The sequence below is a fragment of the Leopardus geoffroyi genome, chromosome C2 (genome assembly GCF_018350155.1).
Source record: "Leopardus geoffroyi isolate Oge1 chromosome C2, O.geoffroyi_Oge1_pat1.0, whole genome shotgun sequence".
Lineage (NCBI taxonomy): Eukaryota > Metazoa > Chordata > Mammalia > Carnivora > Felidae > Leopardus > Leopardus geoffroyi.
In genome coordinates, this window is record NC_059333.1 from 70,440,663 (window position 1) to 70,456,461 (window position 15,799).

The following is a 15,799-nucleotide window of genomic DNA, read 5'->3' on the forward strand; positions in this document are numbered from 1 at the left end:
AACAAAGGAAACTCAGAATCCGTCCATATTTTCCCCAGGTGATAGGCCCTATTTACTGACAGACGCTTGTCTTAGTGTTTGCCAAAATGAAAGAATGGTACAGGGCGCCCTGGTGACTCAGTCGATTGAGTGTCCAACTTCAGCTCAGGTCATGATCTCACAGTTGATGAGTTCGAGCCCCACATCCGGCTGGCCGCTGTCAGAGCAGACCCCCCTTCCGATCCTCTGTCCCCCTCTCTCTCTCTGCCCCTCCCTAGCTCGCATGCGTGTGCACTCTCTCTCTCAAAAATAAATAATAAACATTTTTTAAAAATGAAGGAAGGGGAATTTGGTTCAAGGCTGAGAACAGATGAATTTGGAATGAAAGCCTAATAGCCCTGAAGTGATGCCAAGAGCAAAAAAAACTGGTCAGTGAAAGACATCCTACAAGAAAGAGCAGGTATTAGGAGGCCAACACTCTGGCTGTCATCAGCTGACCTCCTGACACGTGTCTGGGCAAGCAACTGCCCCTCTCTCACAGCTTCCTCTTACATAAATAGGGGATAGGATCAGATAATTTGTCAGGTCCCTTCTATCTCAGATATGGGAACCTAAGGGAACTTCAGGGGTCTACAGGGAAAAAAAAAAAGCTGAAATGGGTTTTGTGCTTTAGGCCTGGTTGGGACATAGGAATTGAGCGGGGAAGGCACTGTTCTTTTTTTTTCTTTTAACATTTATTCATTTTTGAGAGCGTGAGCAGGAGAGGGGCAGAGAGAGAGGGAGACACAAAATCCAAGCAGGCTCCAGGCTGTCAGCACAGATCCCGACGCAGGGCTTGAACCCACGCACAACGAGATCATGACCTGAGCCGAAGTCGGACGCCCAACCTACTGAGCCACCCAGATGCTTCCTATTCTTAATAAGGTGTAGAGAGTGACTATTTGTGGAAATCACATCTTGACCTTTCTTTACGTGCACAATCCATTTCCAGCCTCAGCATCTTGAAACAGGGGAGGCAGGCCAGTGTGGTTTTCACAATTTCTAGCTTGGAAGTCTTCCTTTTAACCAAAATTGGGAGGGTCCAAAGGCATAGGCTTAGGTCTCCCTCGGGCATCCCATGAGGCCCTGTTTGAAGAGCCCTGGTCTGGAATAGGGAATTGGCTCTTGTTGGGTCCCTGGAGGAAGTACACAGCCTTTTCAACCCCCCACTGGGGCACCACTTAAAACCACGTCAGGATAGGAATACGCGCCGCGTGACAGAGTGTCAGGCAAACACAAAGTCTTGTTTAATCTTTACTTTCACTCCCAATCTTTTCCCCTTTCATTACAAAAGTACTAAACAAATACAGACAGAATTGGAAAACTGACATCTGCAACTATGTGCCTTCGGCAGGCATCTCAATAATCCCATCACCAACACCCCTGTGCAAGGACAGACATCAGGCAGATAATTCGCAGTAATCAGAACTATACCATAAATGCATGATCTTTTTATTTTGTATAAAAATGATCAACACAACAAAAGCCAGAGCGCGTGTTGGTTTTGCACACTCTGATACTCCCAAGATCCTTCTCCTCTGGCCAGGCTGGAGGCTCAGCCTTCCTGGAAGGGAGAGACAACCTAGACCCCCAGCAGCTCACCCGAGTCAGCAAGCTGGATGTGGTGTGGAAAGCTGAGAGTGTCAAAGTCCCAGGCCTTTCCTGGGCTTGGAGGGGTGGCGGCCTGGTGTGGCTGTGGCCCAGAAGCCAGGTGGAACTCTGGCTGCCTTCCCGTGCAGGCAATGGGCTCCTGGCCCAGGCTCACGGGAAGGTGTCTTTGCTTGTCCCTCTAGGGAGCTGTGATCCAGTCGAGCAGCTGTCCAGGGCGTATCAGTCTCTGACTTATCGTCAGCCCCCTCTGGCCCTCCTCGGAGGAGCTGTCAGTCCACTGTGCCATTGTAGGGTTTGTTGAACTTGTTAAAGGTGAAATCCACAGTGTGTGTGGAGATGGGCTTTCTGTACAGAGGGTTGGAAGCCTGCAGAACACAGAAGGCAAGAGGACACGTGTGCGTCCATTCATTTGAACACACACTCTTGGGTCAGAGGCCCTTCCTCAGTCAGTCACCCCGGAAGGTGGAGCAGGCAGGCAGTGGCAGCCCCACCCTGCAGGACCATCCCTGCCTCCACCTGTCATGCCCTGGGAAGGACCCTCCCTGTCTCTAAGATTCCCTCTTTCTCTCTCAGACGGGCTTGGCCAGATGGTCTGTGAAGTTCCCTCCAACTTTAACAGAAACTAAGTGGGGATTCAGGGGTACTGCTCCCTGTGCTGCTCAGTCCTTCAGGAGCATGCAATTTGCTTGGGGAGACAAGACTCGCACAAATGGATGCTATCATAGACTCTAACAACTTGAGTTCATTTACTGAGTCTGCAGTCGCTCTAGGACTGTCCAGACTCTTTCTCTGGGCTACACCAAGTGCCTCTTCCCTAGAAGAGTCCTGAGCTAGGTCTGGTGTGAGGCTCTACACAGAGCCCCCTGTGCTTTTGGACCATGCATTCTCACCTTCCAGAATGGGGTGCACACCACCTCTCTTTGATTTCAATGCCAAAGATGTTAGTGGGCCTTAAAGCTTGTCTGACTTCAACCAGATCTCTAAGCTTGACTTTTTTTTCTTACTTCCGGCTCCCCACTGGCTTACCATTTCATAGCGGGCCCTGGACCTCTCACTCTGGAACTTTGCAAACTCTCTCCGGTCATGGATGGTGACGAGCAGCTTCCAGATGGCCAGGAGCGCAATCCCAATCAGGAGGATACTGCCAACCACGGCTAGGAGGATGGTCGTGGCGTTGGGGGCAGTTCCACACTCTGGAGGGGACCAGGAGAAACCATGAGCAAAGCCACTAGGATAGCATCCCTACCCCCTCCCCCACAACGTCAGGCCTATCTGGAACGACAGGTGCACCTCTCTTCCTTCCACCTTCTACCAAACACCTTCCCTCTCTTCTCTCTTAGATCCCCATGCTGTTTTTGGGAGACCTGGGGGTGCTGGAAGTTTTCTCCAATGCACACAAAGGGGAAGAGTCAAAGAGGGATGGTGACTGTTCCAAGGCCACACGTAGAAGAGACCCTTGGTGGCCACACCCCTTTCTCCCAGACGCCATGGTGCACTGTGTGCTCAGCAGCACCTCCCCTTACATGAGTGTACGTGTGCCGGCCTGGCCCATTCTCCGCTCTCCAGACTGGATGTGTCTCAGCCTCCATGTAAACGGTTTCAGAGGCAGACTGGGCAGGCAGGAGGTTTCATGAAGCCGTATCCACAAGGGCTGGGCTGGAGGCCAGCCAACGTTTGTAACCCCAGAGTGTGGCCCTTTGGAGCGAATGTGCTTATTTTCAAAGAACCACAAAGACAGCGCTTGGAAACAAAGCCTCATTCTTACAGGCATGCATCTTGGGCTGGTACCACAGCACTTCCTCTGCCACTGGCCCAGAGAAGGCGTATTATGTGGTCTGGCTCAATTTGGAAAAACAGTTTGCAAGGCTGTAAATTGAAGGGAGCAAAACCTTTTCTCCTCGCCCCTGTCCCCCTCCAGGGAAGCATAAAAGGGGTCATACTAGAAACCCTAATTACTCCAAAGCAAAAGGCCATTAGTCCCAGGGTCCAAAGCATGAGGCAGAATTATCAATGTCTGCACTAAGGCTTGGCCTCCTCAGTGGCCCAGGAGCTGAGCGTGGCAGTTTAACCCAGAGCCCCGTCTGCCCTTCTTGGACTTCACGGTGGCAAGTGCAGCTGCCCCTCCAGGGCTGTGTGTGTGTGTGTGTGTGTGTGTGTACACCCAGATGGCCTGCCCAGCCTTGACGGTCCATGCCACCCCCCCCCCACCCCCGCACACCCCCTTCAGAGCCTGTAGCTGCTCACGGCCATCAGCGTCAGCTGTGCAGGTGAAATGTGTGCTATGGCCACTTCTACCCCTGTGCTCCATCTCTCCAAGATGAGACACTATAACTCCCGTGCCTCCACGCCGTGACCTCCAGAGCTCTGCCCGGCAGTGGGTCCCCAGGTATACATCATCTTTCTTCCAAACTCCAGGAACTGGGTAGGGGTGGCCTTAGATCCCGGTCTTTATAAGGAATTGTGACCCTTGTCTCTCTGGAGTTTGGAAAGGCAGTGAGCACGGAAGGGCAACAAGCCTAGAGCAGGGAAAGGTATCAGAAGCCGAGCTCCCAGGGGGAGCAGAGCCGGCCCTCACCTACCTGGCTCCCTGAGGACTGTCAGGTTGGCCCTCCCGCTGGGGAGCTCTGTGTAGGCGAACATCATGACACAGTCCTTGGCAGTTTTGTAGAAACAAAGCGCAGCCTCTTGGTCATCTTTCACTGGAAGAAAACCAGGTACAAGTGTCCTCTCGGAACAACCCAGTGTGCTGATGGACAGGGTGGGGAGTCAAGTACCTCAGTTAGGAAAGTGGGTGAAGGGAGGCATGAAGTGGAGGCTGGGCCTTCACAAGTGAGTTTGGGTTTCTCACGTGAAGAACGTGGGCCCAGCATGGAATCTGAATTGCTCTGGGAACACGAATCCCCTGAATGGTGAGGAATCCCTGGGGAATGCAAGAGCCCCCCAGAGTGTTTGCTGGGAGCGATGTGAAACAGAAGAAGGCATTATGCTTGGAGGTGAGGTTGGTAAGTGGAAGTGCCCTAGACATTAAAGGGACACAGAAAAGAAGGAGCCACTCCGATGCCCTTTGGGGCCTGAGAGTTCACAGTTGAGTCCACTTGGCTGAGAGCCAGCTGTAGTGGCCAAGCATCAGCAGCTCTTTGGTAGGGTGTAAAACCAAAAGGACCCAAGGATGACGAGGACGTCTGGACAAGAGTTGGGCACCTGCCGTGGTGCCTCACCCACAGATGCCACAGGCCAGCGCCCAAGGCTAGGGCCGAGCCCAGACCACCCGCTCCACTCTTCTAGGGAGCAGTGCCCACCTGTCCCCACATGCCATTAACCCAACATGATGGACTCATAACCCCCTGTCCAGATGTCACCTGCACTCCAAGGCTTCTCTGGGGAAGGGTTAGACTGATCTCTAGGAGGAAAAAGGAGCAGGGAAGAGGAAAGCAAAGGGGACATTGTTCAGCAATGGCCAATCGGTCCTGAAAAACAGCTGTGGATTGATGTTGTGGTGTGAAATGCTTTTTAGCTCTTGCCTTTGTGACCCTGTTGCTCAAAGGAGGGTTTTTTTGGTTGTTTTTGTTCTGTTTTGTTTTGTTTTGAGAGCGAGCGTGAGCAGAGGAGAGGCAGAGAGAGAGGGGGACAGAGAATCTGAAGCGGGCTCTGCATGACAGCAGAGAGCCCAATGTGGGGTTCAAACTCATGAACTGTGAGATCGTGACCTGAGCCGAAGTCAGAGGCTCAGCCAACTGAGCCACCCAGGCGCCCCTGCTCAAAGGAGTTTTAACCTGGAACCAGACAAATTAGTGTGGTTATCAGATGGGAAATCCTGGACTTTTTCTCCTAGGCCCCAACCATAAGCCTGGCCTGGGTGAGTGTATGTGTATGAAGAAAGCCCAGAGAAGGAAGGAGGGAGGATAAACAGTGAATCTGAACAGAAAGCTTCTCACTGAGGATTACACTGAGAGGCAGCTGTGCATAACAGCTCAGAGCAAGGGCCTCAGTCAGGGGGCCACAGGAAGGCAGCATCTCCTTCCGACTGTGTGCGCCCAGGCGGTTGGGGCGGGGGAGTGGTGGGCACTGCCCCAGGTCTGCGGGCAGAACTTGCTGTAAGCCAGTCCTGAAGCACCAAGCAGACACGGCGGCAGGAAAATGGCCACGAGACAAGACTTGGTAGGCTCCCAACCGGCTCCCCTGGTCTAACACAAGCCCCGGCATGCAGGAGATGCTCAACGAACAAGTGCAGGCTGAATGCATGACTCAACATACTCGGGAGCCTCATGTGGCCACAGCAGTCGGTCAGAACCAGGGACGTCTACAGAGGGGGTGAGTCAGGACCAAGAGAGAAGGCAGGGGCTGGGAGCCTGCAGCAGCTGAGGTCAAGGTAGAGGGCAAGGCTGCCAGCGAGGGAGCCTCAGAGGCAGAATCCCTTTCATGGTACACAGTCTTGTTCCCCTCCTGCCCTGCCTCACCATTTTAAATGTATAATTCAGTGGCTTTAGTATATTTACAATGTTGTGTAACTATTCCGTCCAATTCCAGAACATGTCCGTCACCCCAAACAGACACCATCTTTGTTAGCACTCAGCCCCAGTTCCCTTCTCTCCCTAGCCCTGACAACCACCAATCTATTTTCTGTCTCTGTGCTTTTGCCTATTTTGGACATTTCACATAAATGGAATCCTATGATATATATCCTTTTCTGTCTGGCTTCTCACACATAGCATAGTACTTTCAAGAGTCATCTCTCTTGCAGTGTGCATCAGGACGCCATTCCTTTTTCCACTGTATGGATGTACCACATTTTATTTTTCCATTCATCAGTTCATGTACGTTTGGGTTGGTTCTCATTTTTCACTCTAATGAATAACGCTGCTGTGAACATTTGTGCACAAGTTTTTGTGTTAACGTGTTTTCAGTTCTCTTGTGTATATACCCGGGAGTGATGTTACTGAATTGTGCAGTAACTCTGTTTAATTTGCGGGGAACTGCCAGACCATTTTCCAAAGTAGATGCACAAATCTGCACTACCACCACACTGTATGAGGGTTCTGACATAGGGCCACTTTGATTCAGTATAATTATAGTGCTCCAGACCACTTCCAAAGCTGGTCTTGTGCATACGGGGCTAAGATATGTGATTTGCATTTAGAAACTCCTCAGCCTGGACAGAAATGGCTGTACTAGTAAAGGGATGGAGGCAGCCCAGAAAGGATGAAACGCAAAGGTCTATGCACCTCTGTCTGAGCCACCCTGTGGGCTCCCACTCAGAATGGACTTATAGCCATTTGTTCAGAGGTAAAGCAAAGGGTTGGATGGATGAAGTCAAACTGGAGTGGTCAGAATGAGAAGAACCCTAAAATGTGATCTGCCACAAAAGATAACAGAACAAGGAGTGAGCGACAGCTGCAGGAGCAGGTGCCTGTTGCCGGGGGGACAGTTGGGACAGCACTCAATCCCAGTGCTGGGATCACTGTGCAATCTAGGCCACACGAGACCCCTGCCCCTTCTGATGCCTTGCAGCATCATGAGAGCCACACCAGGCTGAGGCCAATGTGGTAAAAACTAGGCAGCCATTCATCAAACAGGGTTTCCCTGCCTCCTGGGCACACGACTTGACTACATTTCCCAGTGACCCTTACATCTAAATGTGTCCAAACAACTGAGTTGGAGTCGTGAGCACCATTTCCAGGCCTGGCCGATAACAGCATCTCACGTGATCCCTCACTGTCTTCCCCATTTGCTGACTGAGTGGAGAGGATTCCAGGGACCTTGAGGAGAATAGAACCTTCAGGTAGAGGGAGCCTGGTTTCCTGAATGACCTCATGGAAGGTCTTATCAACCAAAAAGGTCTTCAATGGACTCGCAGTGAGTGACTTATATTTAGTTAAGTCACTGAGGTTTCGGATTTGTTATAGCAGCTAACATGACTTGTCCTAACTAATATACCAACTTCTCCAAGAGCCTGGGAGATGTGACTAAGATGGGGCTCCAGTGATGGTGCAGAAAGTTATGAACAAGAAGTCTTACACCCCAGAGAGCCCAGGGACCCAACAGTAGTATCCAGGACACTGACATTATGCTTCTCAACTCCAGACTAGAACCACCCTGCTCCCTACCAGGTGGCCCTGAGAATCGATGGTCTCCACGGAGGAGGAAGCCTCGAGGTGTCTACCACAATACAAAAGGGAACAGTTACCCAGGGCCGCTTGGACACACTCACCGATGGTGTCCACCCACGTGATCACCTCATCCTTGCACAGGTTTTGGCAGGTCTGGTTGTCGGCCGGGTCCCCCACGTGAAGTAGCAAGCACTCAACACAGTCTCTTTGGAAAAGAGGCAATAAATGAGGGTGTTAGATGCTGTGCGGTGGTTCCCCATAGGTAACTGAGCTCCCAGGGGTGCACTGCCCACTCTTCTGCTGGGCCTGGGCCCTTGAAGGTTCTACTTTACCCTATCTTCAGATTTTTGGCCTCAGTCAGTGTTTCTGCTGGCCTCTGGTTGCCCAAGGGTTCTTGGAGAAACATGTGAGTTTAGAGGCATGCCTGGTCTACACATCAAGTTGCAGGTTAGAGACTTTCCCATTTTTTTTAAAAGTAGGTTCCACGCTGGGTCTTGAACTCATGATTCTGAGATCAAGACCTGAGCTGAGATCAAGAGTCATCCACTTAACTGACTGGTGCCCCAGAAACCATTCAATTTCTGATACCAGGAGCCAAACCCATCTTCACTCAGCTGTATCACATGCCTGTGAAGAGTCTGCTCCAAGCAGGAAACTTTGGAGTGATTAAAAAAATGGGGTTCCTGGCCTCATAGAGGGGTCCTCACACCCCCCTGGCCAGTGCTTAATGCTGCCAAATTGCCCCATTTCCCAGGATTCCTACTAGGGGATCACTGCCAGGGCAGGGCCCTTAACCCTCCCACATATTAGACTCTCCAGGAGGCTTTCTAGAAAATACCATCTCCAGGGCCTGACCACACCAATGGGATCCACACCTCTGGGGCAGAGCCTGGGCTTCTGGATTCAGATTCACACAGTGAGGGTTGTGAACCATTGTCCTGGAGCCCTCCCAGATGGAGCCTGCCTGGAGGGTTCTACCCTCTATGAGTTGGTCTACACTAGACTCTGGTAGAGGCTACAGGGTGGCAGTCTCCTTCCAGGAAACCCACATTTCAACAGGGGCCTTCTGGAGAAATTGGGTTAGGAGCCAAAAAGTCTCGTTTTGAGCCCCTTCTCCTCCCACCTCAGGTGCACAGTTTAAGTCAGATATTGTTATTGTGTAAAAATGCTTACGTAAAATGCTCAATTAAGGATCAGTACTCTACTTCCCATAGTCAAACTCAGTTCCAGACAGTCCCCATCTACCTTCACTTTACATCAGTGAGAACAGAATCCCGAGGCTGTGGGGCCAGAGAAGCAAAGCTTTCACAAAAGGTCTGTGACACCTGCAGTGGTGGGAGAGGGGCCCGACCCCTCTGGGGGACTGTGGGATGGGGGAGTACAAACAGAACCCCAGGGAGGAGCGAGCTGGGCAAGACAACTGGCTGACAGTGAATTCTCAGGGACTTAGTGGGGTGATGGTGCCCGGTGGCGATGGGGGTGGCTGCCCCAGAAGCAGGGGCTTCCTTGAGACTGGGTTAGGGCCCAAGGGCCAAATCTGTGGAACACAGGTGCTGATACCACAGAGCCACAGTGACCCGGGGGATGGCCACTCCGCTCACCCATAGGCCCATGGGGACCAGTGAGGTTATGTGTCTGGAAAGCTCTCTGGCAAAAATGTAGAGGGATGTACAACCACGATGCACGGCCTGAATTACCATCATCTGTTTTTTTAATTCCTTGAGATTGAGGCCAGTTACTAGATTTCCAGGGGAGAAACTTCAGGGGAGCAGCAGAACTGGAAGGGAGCTGGAGAGCACTTCAGGAGCCCCCCTTTGAGGCCAGGGGAGACAGCAGGGCCATGAGACGCTGTGGCCGCTGCTTCAGCACCCAGTGCCCTGCCTCTCGGTAAGCCCCTCCCAAGTCCTCACTTCCCTTTCTGAACGTTGGGGAGGAAAGCAGGCAGGACTTTCTTAGGAATTCAGGGGTGCCTAGGTGGCTCAGTTAGTTGAGCGTTGGACTTTGGATTTTGGCTCAGGTCATGATCTCATGATTCATGAGATCCAGCCCCACATCAGGCTCATGCGCTGACAGCTTGGAGCCTGCTTGGGACTCTCTCTCTCACTCTCTCTCTCTCTCTCTGCCCCTCCCCGGCTTGCGCTCTCTCGCTCTCTCTCAAAATAAACAAGGGAAAAAAAAAAGGAATGCAGCTACCCCAGAATTGGCCATAACATCCCACTCTCCTGGAACACTCCATAGAAACATTCTGGAGTTACAAACAAGTTGGTAATGTTTGCATTTCCCCTGAGGCCAGAGTCCCAGAGCGCAGACAACTGAGACTTGGCTGCAGGCCAGGAAGGGGCGGTTTAGCTCTGGCCCTTTCTCCGGCCTCTGGGATTAGCACACCGCAAGTGACCCCCAAGCTGACCCTCCTCTCAGCGAGGATTCGCCAGCCTTCCAACTGCAACCGTTGTTATTAAACCACATTAAACCACAGGGCCACTTCCAGGAAACGTTCCCTAATTATCCATGTGGATTTATCAGTCTAACTTGTGTGCTCCACATACTGGGTTGAAACTTGTGATATATTGTAGTCATGTGTTAAAATAAGTCTGGCCTTTTAAACAAACAAGTTGCTGAGAGAGACTTTACTCAGAGAGCCTGTTAATTGAAATCAGCTGAGCCTGAGTGTGAACTCACCCAAGGTGAAGGGTATGTTTGGTTAGTTCTAGAAAGTGGAGACTGGCTGCTCTGAAACCCCAAGTGGGGAGGGTGGGGAAGACAAGGCATTCAAAACCTGGTGGTTCTTGGCAAACCAACAAGTAGACAAACATCACATAAGTCACTTTCAAAGGGAATTTGTTAAAAAAAAAAAAAAGAAGTTGCAACTAGGCTTTGAAAGAAACAGAGAGCATCAGTGTGGCCCAAAGATAAAGAAAAAGGAATAGTGAGGTTTCCTTATGGCATCTCTTTGCTCTCCTTGTGTCTTTAGTATTGCTTAATGGATAACAAATTATCAGATACTGTTTCTTCTCGGAAATGAATGCTTTAAACATTTAAAGCTACAGTTGTTGTGCCCTTTTGACCTAAAGCTAAGGTTGTCGGGCCTTTTAACTGACCGACGCCAAAACTGCATTGCCTTGCTGCTCGAAGGGAATGGAAGAAATGGGCTTGATCTACTTTTATTGATTCCATGTGTGTTGTCCTAGCTTGCCCCCCTCCCTCCAGTAACCTCGTTTGTCCCAAGGACAGCCCGAAACAGTTCTGCGAGAGGAGCTGGGGGAGCGTGCCCCGCTCCGTCATAAAACGTGGGTGATGGCTGTGATTCCACGCTCACACGGCCCCAGCTACTTGGGCTCCAGATCCAGGATCCTACCCTCCTCCCCTGGGACGTTGCTATTTGGATTTCTGTTATTTCTCCACTCTTAGCAGGTCTAAAGTGGGTCTGCTTTTCTTCTCCCTCCCTTTCCCCGGCTCTTCTCCAATTACACAAAATAAAATCTGGTCCTGTCTATCTTGTCTCTCGATCTACAGCCAGCTTTCAATTACCCACGCCTGGATTATTTGAGGCAAACAGCCAAGTAGGGGTTGTGCCACCCAGAACATTTCTGAGCAAGGACCGACCAGCAGCCAAGGCAGGCTCGGAGAGCATGAACTCCTTTCTTTATCAGCCCAAGCCAGACATGTGGAGGGGAAATCTGCCAAAAGAAAATTGCACAGTTGCGTTCCCCAGCCCAAGAGAAACGACGTCTGTACTATTATTTGTTTCTGATTATCTGTGCCTGTTTCCCTCACGCCGGGCCCCCTAGCGTGGATGATGATGACACAGCTGTTCCTTTAGCAAAATTCAAGAGAAACGGTCACTCATGCCTTCCTGATGGCATAGCTCCTGGATCCCTTTAATTCCTGCCCATTCGCACTCTGGCAGAGGGGGAAGGGCAGAGCTGCGGGGAGGTCAGCATGGAGAACGTGACCCCGTGGCTGAGTCAGTGGAGGCGCGGTGCCCACTGTCCAGACAATCTCTGCATTCAGCTGCAGTGCAGGGCCAGCGTTCTATTATCTGTATAAATGGAGCAGAAAATTCAAAAGCCATTGTGGTTTGTTTCTGGCATGCCTTATCTAGGTCGAATGCCCTCCTATCCGATCCACGTTCTGATTATGTTTTGTTCCAAGCAACATTTGCCATACGGTGTCCTGTGAAACATTATTTGGGAAATGTTAATGTCGGGGAGGGGATCCAACTTGTTTGAAAAACAGAAGCATACTACATCCCCCTGTGAAATACTCAATAGCACTCAAAAGGCTCTGAGAAGCCACAATTTTGGTACCCAAACCAGTTGAATTTAATTCAGTGATCTGGTAACTTCTAAGTTGGGGAATAGAATAACAGTCTTTTTTGTTGTTGTTCTGTTTTTATTTTCTTATAAAATCCCCAAGGAACCAGTGTTTCAAAGACACTATTTTAATATACAGTTAAAGTCTAGTTAATGTTCGTATGAGTTTTGCTCCCCAGAAAAGGCTGGACAGTGGAAAATGCGGGAGAGGGGACTAAGAGGTGGGCCGGCTCCAAGGGCTGACGGGCTGAAAGACGGGCCTGGTCTGGGGTGAGAAGCGGGAGTGAGGGTGCCATTACCTCTTGGTGCTGCAGGCATCTGGGCAAGTCGGGCATTTCTCACACGTCTCCCCAAAAGCTCCTGGCTCTGTGCACTGGCACTGCCCACAGACACAGTGCCCACGGTCGCTGCAGATCTGGCCATCCTTGGCCAAGCACGTGCTGATGTCTGTTGAGCAGTTACAGTTGTCCCCAATGTAACCTGCGTGGCACTTGCATTCTCCACAGTGACACTCGCCGTGGCCTAAAGGGACATACACAGCACATCAGCGCCTGCCTGCATGAACACATAACCAACCACCCAGCGTCTGCCTTGCACCAAGACAATGGGGAGCCAATACAGCGAGATACTGACTGTGCCCTCCAACTCTGTTTGGGCAGACAGAGAGGGCCTAGAGCCCACATGCTTGCATAGCAGGGGGCCGGGCAGCTTGTGTGGCCCAGCTAGGTCTGGGGCAGTGCTCTAAGTTGGTCCAGAATTTGACCAAGCAACACCACAGGACCATGACCCCAGAGAGTTTCTTCCTGTCTCAGTTGTCATGTGAAGAATGGCCACCAAATATGTCTGCTTCCAAATCCCCAGAGTAAATGTTAACCTCCTGCAGATATGACTAGGTGAAGGATTTTGAAATGGGAGGTTCTCCTGGGTTCTCCAGGTGGGCCCCAATGCCATCACAAGGGTCCCTAGAGGACAAAGACAGAGGGAGACTGGACCACAGTGGTGATGGGACAACAGAAGCAAGATGCTAGCTCCTGCCTTTGAAGATGGAGGAAGAGGCCACAGAGCCAAAGAATGTGAGGAATGCAGCTCTAGAAGCTGGAGACGACAAGGACATGGATCCTCCCAAGAGCCTTGGAGGGAGTATGGCCCGGTCAGCCCGGTGACTTTAGCCCAGACCTCCAGAATTCAAGAGAATAAATCCATGTTGTTAAAGGCCACTAACTTTGTGGTAATTTATTACAGCCACGGCATGCCGTGATGCTGAATTCTGGCTCCGGCCTCAGAGCCGTAGCCCCGAGTGGGATGATTCGGGCACAGATGCCAAGATCAGCAGTGGCTAATTGAACAGCACTCACTATATACACATCAGGCTTTGCAGCATAAACTTGAGCAGTTTCTACAACGGGGCCATGTGGCAGGGACTGTTCCCTCCCTCACGTCACAGCTGCCGCAGATGAGACACAGAGATGAAGCTGCTTGTTGAAGATCACCTGCCTGTGGTGGAGTCAGGACTCACACCAGGGAGTCTGAACCCCAGCACCTACTGCCTCTCTGGAGGAAAGACAGCAGAATAGGCCCTAACCAGGTGGACAACCAGTGGAAGGTTGCCCTGCTCTCCTTTGTAGGAGGGCAAGGGGCTGGGCATGCCCCTTGCAGGCGTCAAGGGCAGAGGCTCACTGGGCTCAGAGGACAAGTGTCAGCGTGAGCAAATGTGTCGCTCAGGGAAAAAAAAAGCATGGAGAGCGCCATCTTCCAAGAGCGCCAAGAGCCTGACAATGGATTCTCGATCCTCTGCGCTAACAGAGGCAGAAAGCAGCGCTACGGCACTTAACTTTACAAAATTTCCCTTACACTAACTATTATGACAGCATGCTTTCCTTCCTGATGACATTTTGCTAAGACTAAAAGAACCAAGAACTGGGGCGCCTGGGTGGCTCAGTAGGTTAAGCGTCCTACTTTGGCTCAGATCATGATCTCATAGTTTGCGGGTTTGAGCCCCGTGTTGGGCTCTGTGCTGACAGCTCAGAGCCTGGAGCCTGCTTCAGATTCTGTATCTCTCTCTCTCTCTCTCTCTCTCTCTCTCTCTCTCTCTCTCTCTGCCCCTCCCCCGCTCACGCTCTGCCTCTCTCTCTCTCTCTCAAAAATAAACAAACATTAAAAGTAAATTTACAAAAAAGAACCAAGAATCTGTATCATTGTGCAGCCAGTTACATACTAGCAGGAGACTGCAGCAGTGGGGGATGGGCATCAGACAGGTGGAGGCCTTGCATTTTACTCCCACACCTGAGCCAGTTATCCCAGTAGCTGGATCCCAGCACCTTCTGTGAGACCGCCAATGAATGTGACCCACAATTTAGTTCAGGACCTAACTCCAGAGAGCTTCTTCACCGGCCACTTACTTCCTGCCCACCCCCCCTCTCGTGCTCTGTTGGCTCCGCGGTGCCTAGAATCTGCAGGCAGGAGGGAGGCCATCTGGAGCGACCAAGTCTCCCAACCTTCCCGGGGCCAGACAGCCTCTCTGCTTTTACACCGTGGCTCAGAGCCTCAGCAGATACTGCGCCGGGCGAGAGCCCCCTCCCATTGCCCGGGCAGTGCCGAGGCATATGGCAACCCTCTGGGAAAGGTGAGGAAAGCCAGCAGGAGGCTGGGTGCAGTCTAACTGCCTAGGAGCTGGCATGTGAAGGTGAGGCACAGGAGAGGGCAGCACACCTACTCAAGGGTTACACAAGGTGGGGGCAAGGGGCTGGAGGGCACTGGCAGCAGAGTGCACGGCTCCCACGGGAGGGCGGCTGCAGACCCCTCCTCTAGCCCGGTCTGTGAACAGTGCAGGTTTCAAGGCTTGGCAGGCAGGAAGCCACCCCCCACAGGAAGCCTTCCCGAATGAAATGGATCCAATCTGCACAACCCCTTCACTCTCCAGCTTCAGGGGCCACACTGGTCAAGAGCCTGTTTCAAATTAAAAATGGGTCACTGTCGAGGGTAATTCCTCCCCCCCCCCCAACCATTTTATTATGAAAGTTTCCAAACCTGCAGCCAAGTTGAAAGGATTGTACAGTGAACATCCATATGCTTGCCACCCACACTCCACCGTTAGCGTGTTACCTGCTGCTCTATCACACATCCACCCCACCCCCTCCACCGGTCAGTGCAGTTTCCAAAACGCATTTCCAAGCGAGCTGCAGATATGAGTGCACTTCTGGGGAAGGTTTCTAACATAGCTCTGGCACTCCCCAGCAGCTTGTATGCCACACTTCCCATAAAGCATGGTCAGTGCCGTATTTACAAGCAGCACGATGGTACCTGGGTCAGAGGGACTGCTTTGCTGGAGACAGCGGGTGCTGTTTTTCTCCCTGTTCTAATTGTGTGTGGCAGCAACATAACATTAGCCAATAACAACCTGACACCGTATTCCAATGTGCCAACATTCTGGAGAAGAGGCAGCATATCATTTGGTTGAAGACTTGGGTTTCAGGTGAAGTGTGTGTGTGCTGAAGGAAGAACTTGCTCCCCATGGTGACCGGGCGTCGAAGTGACAGAACCTGCTTGCTGAGAATGCTGGCGAAGGCACCTGCTGCTCTATGCTCTCCACCATGACGCCAGATCAGCAACGAGTCTGGCTATGTTGGATACATCTGACACCACATAGGCCCGAGAGCCCCCAAACCCAGCCAGAGGTCAAAGGAGTTGAGTGTGTCCCAGATCTAGGGCTCAGGCAGAGAAAGTTAGGGGTCAAGGGCAGGAGAGGGACAG

The 15,799-nt window shown here is 51.6% G+C and overlaps 1 protein-coding gene across 3 annotated transcripts in view; it reads right to left on the minus strand.

Moving 5' to 3' along the window:
- Positions 1–1,259: 1,259 nt before the first annotated feature.
- The window catches only part of ITGB5 (integrin subunit beta 5), a 121,852-nt gene continuing 107,312 nt past the window's right edge, over positions 1,260–15,799 (minus strand). For 2 of the 3 annotated variants that reach the window (XM_045502350.1, XM_045502348.1), the window contains 5 exons: positions 12,349–12,571; positions 7,838–7,941; positions 4,209–4,328; positions 2,656–2,822; positions 1,260–1,994 (listed from right to left, as the gene is read on the minus strand). In XM_045502350.1, the coding sequence (XP_045358306.1) occupies positions 1,899–1,994; positions 2,656–2,822; positions 4,209–4,328; positions 7,838–7,941; positions 12,349–12,571 (710 nt within the window). In that variant the 3' untranslated portion in view covers positions 1,260–1,898. Of the gene's footprint in view, positions 1,995–2,655; positions 2,823–2,919; positions 3,026–4,208; positions 4,329–7,837; positions 7,942–12,348; positions 12,572–15,799 lie in introns of those variants that run through there. The other variant, XM_045502349.1, reaches the window with a different exon arrangement.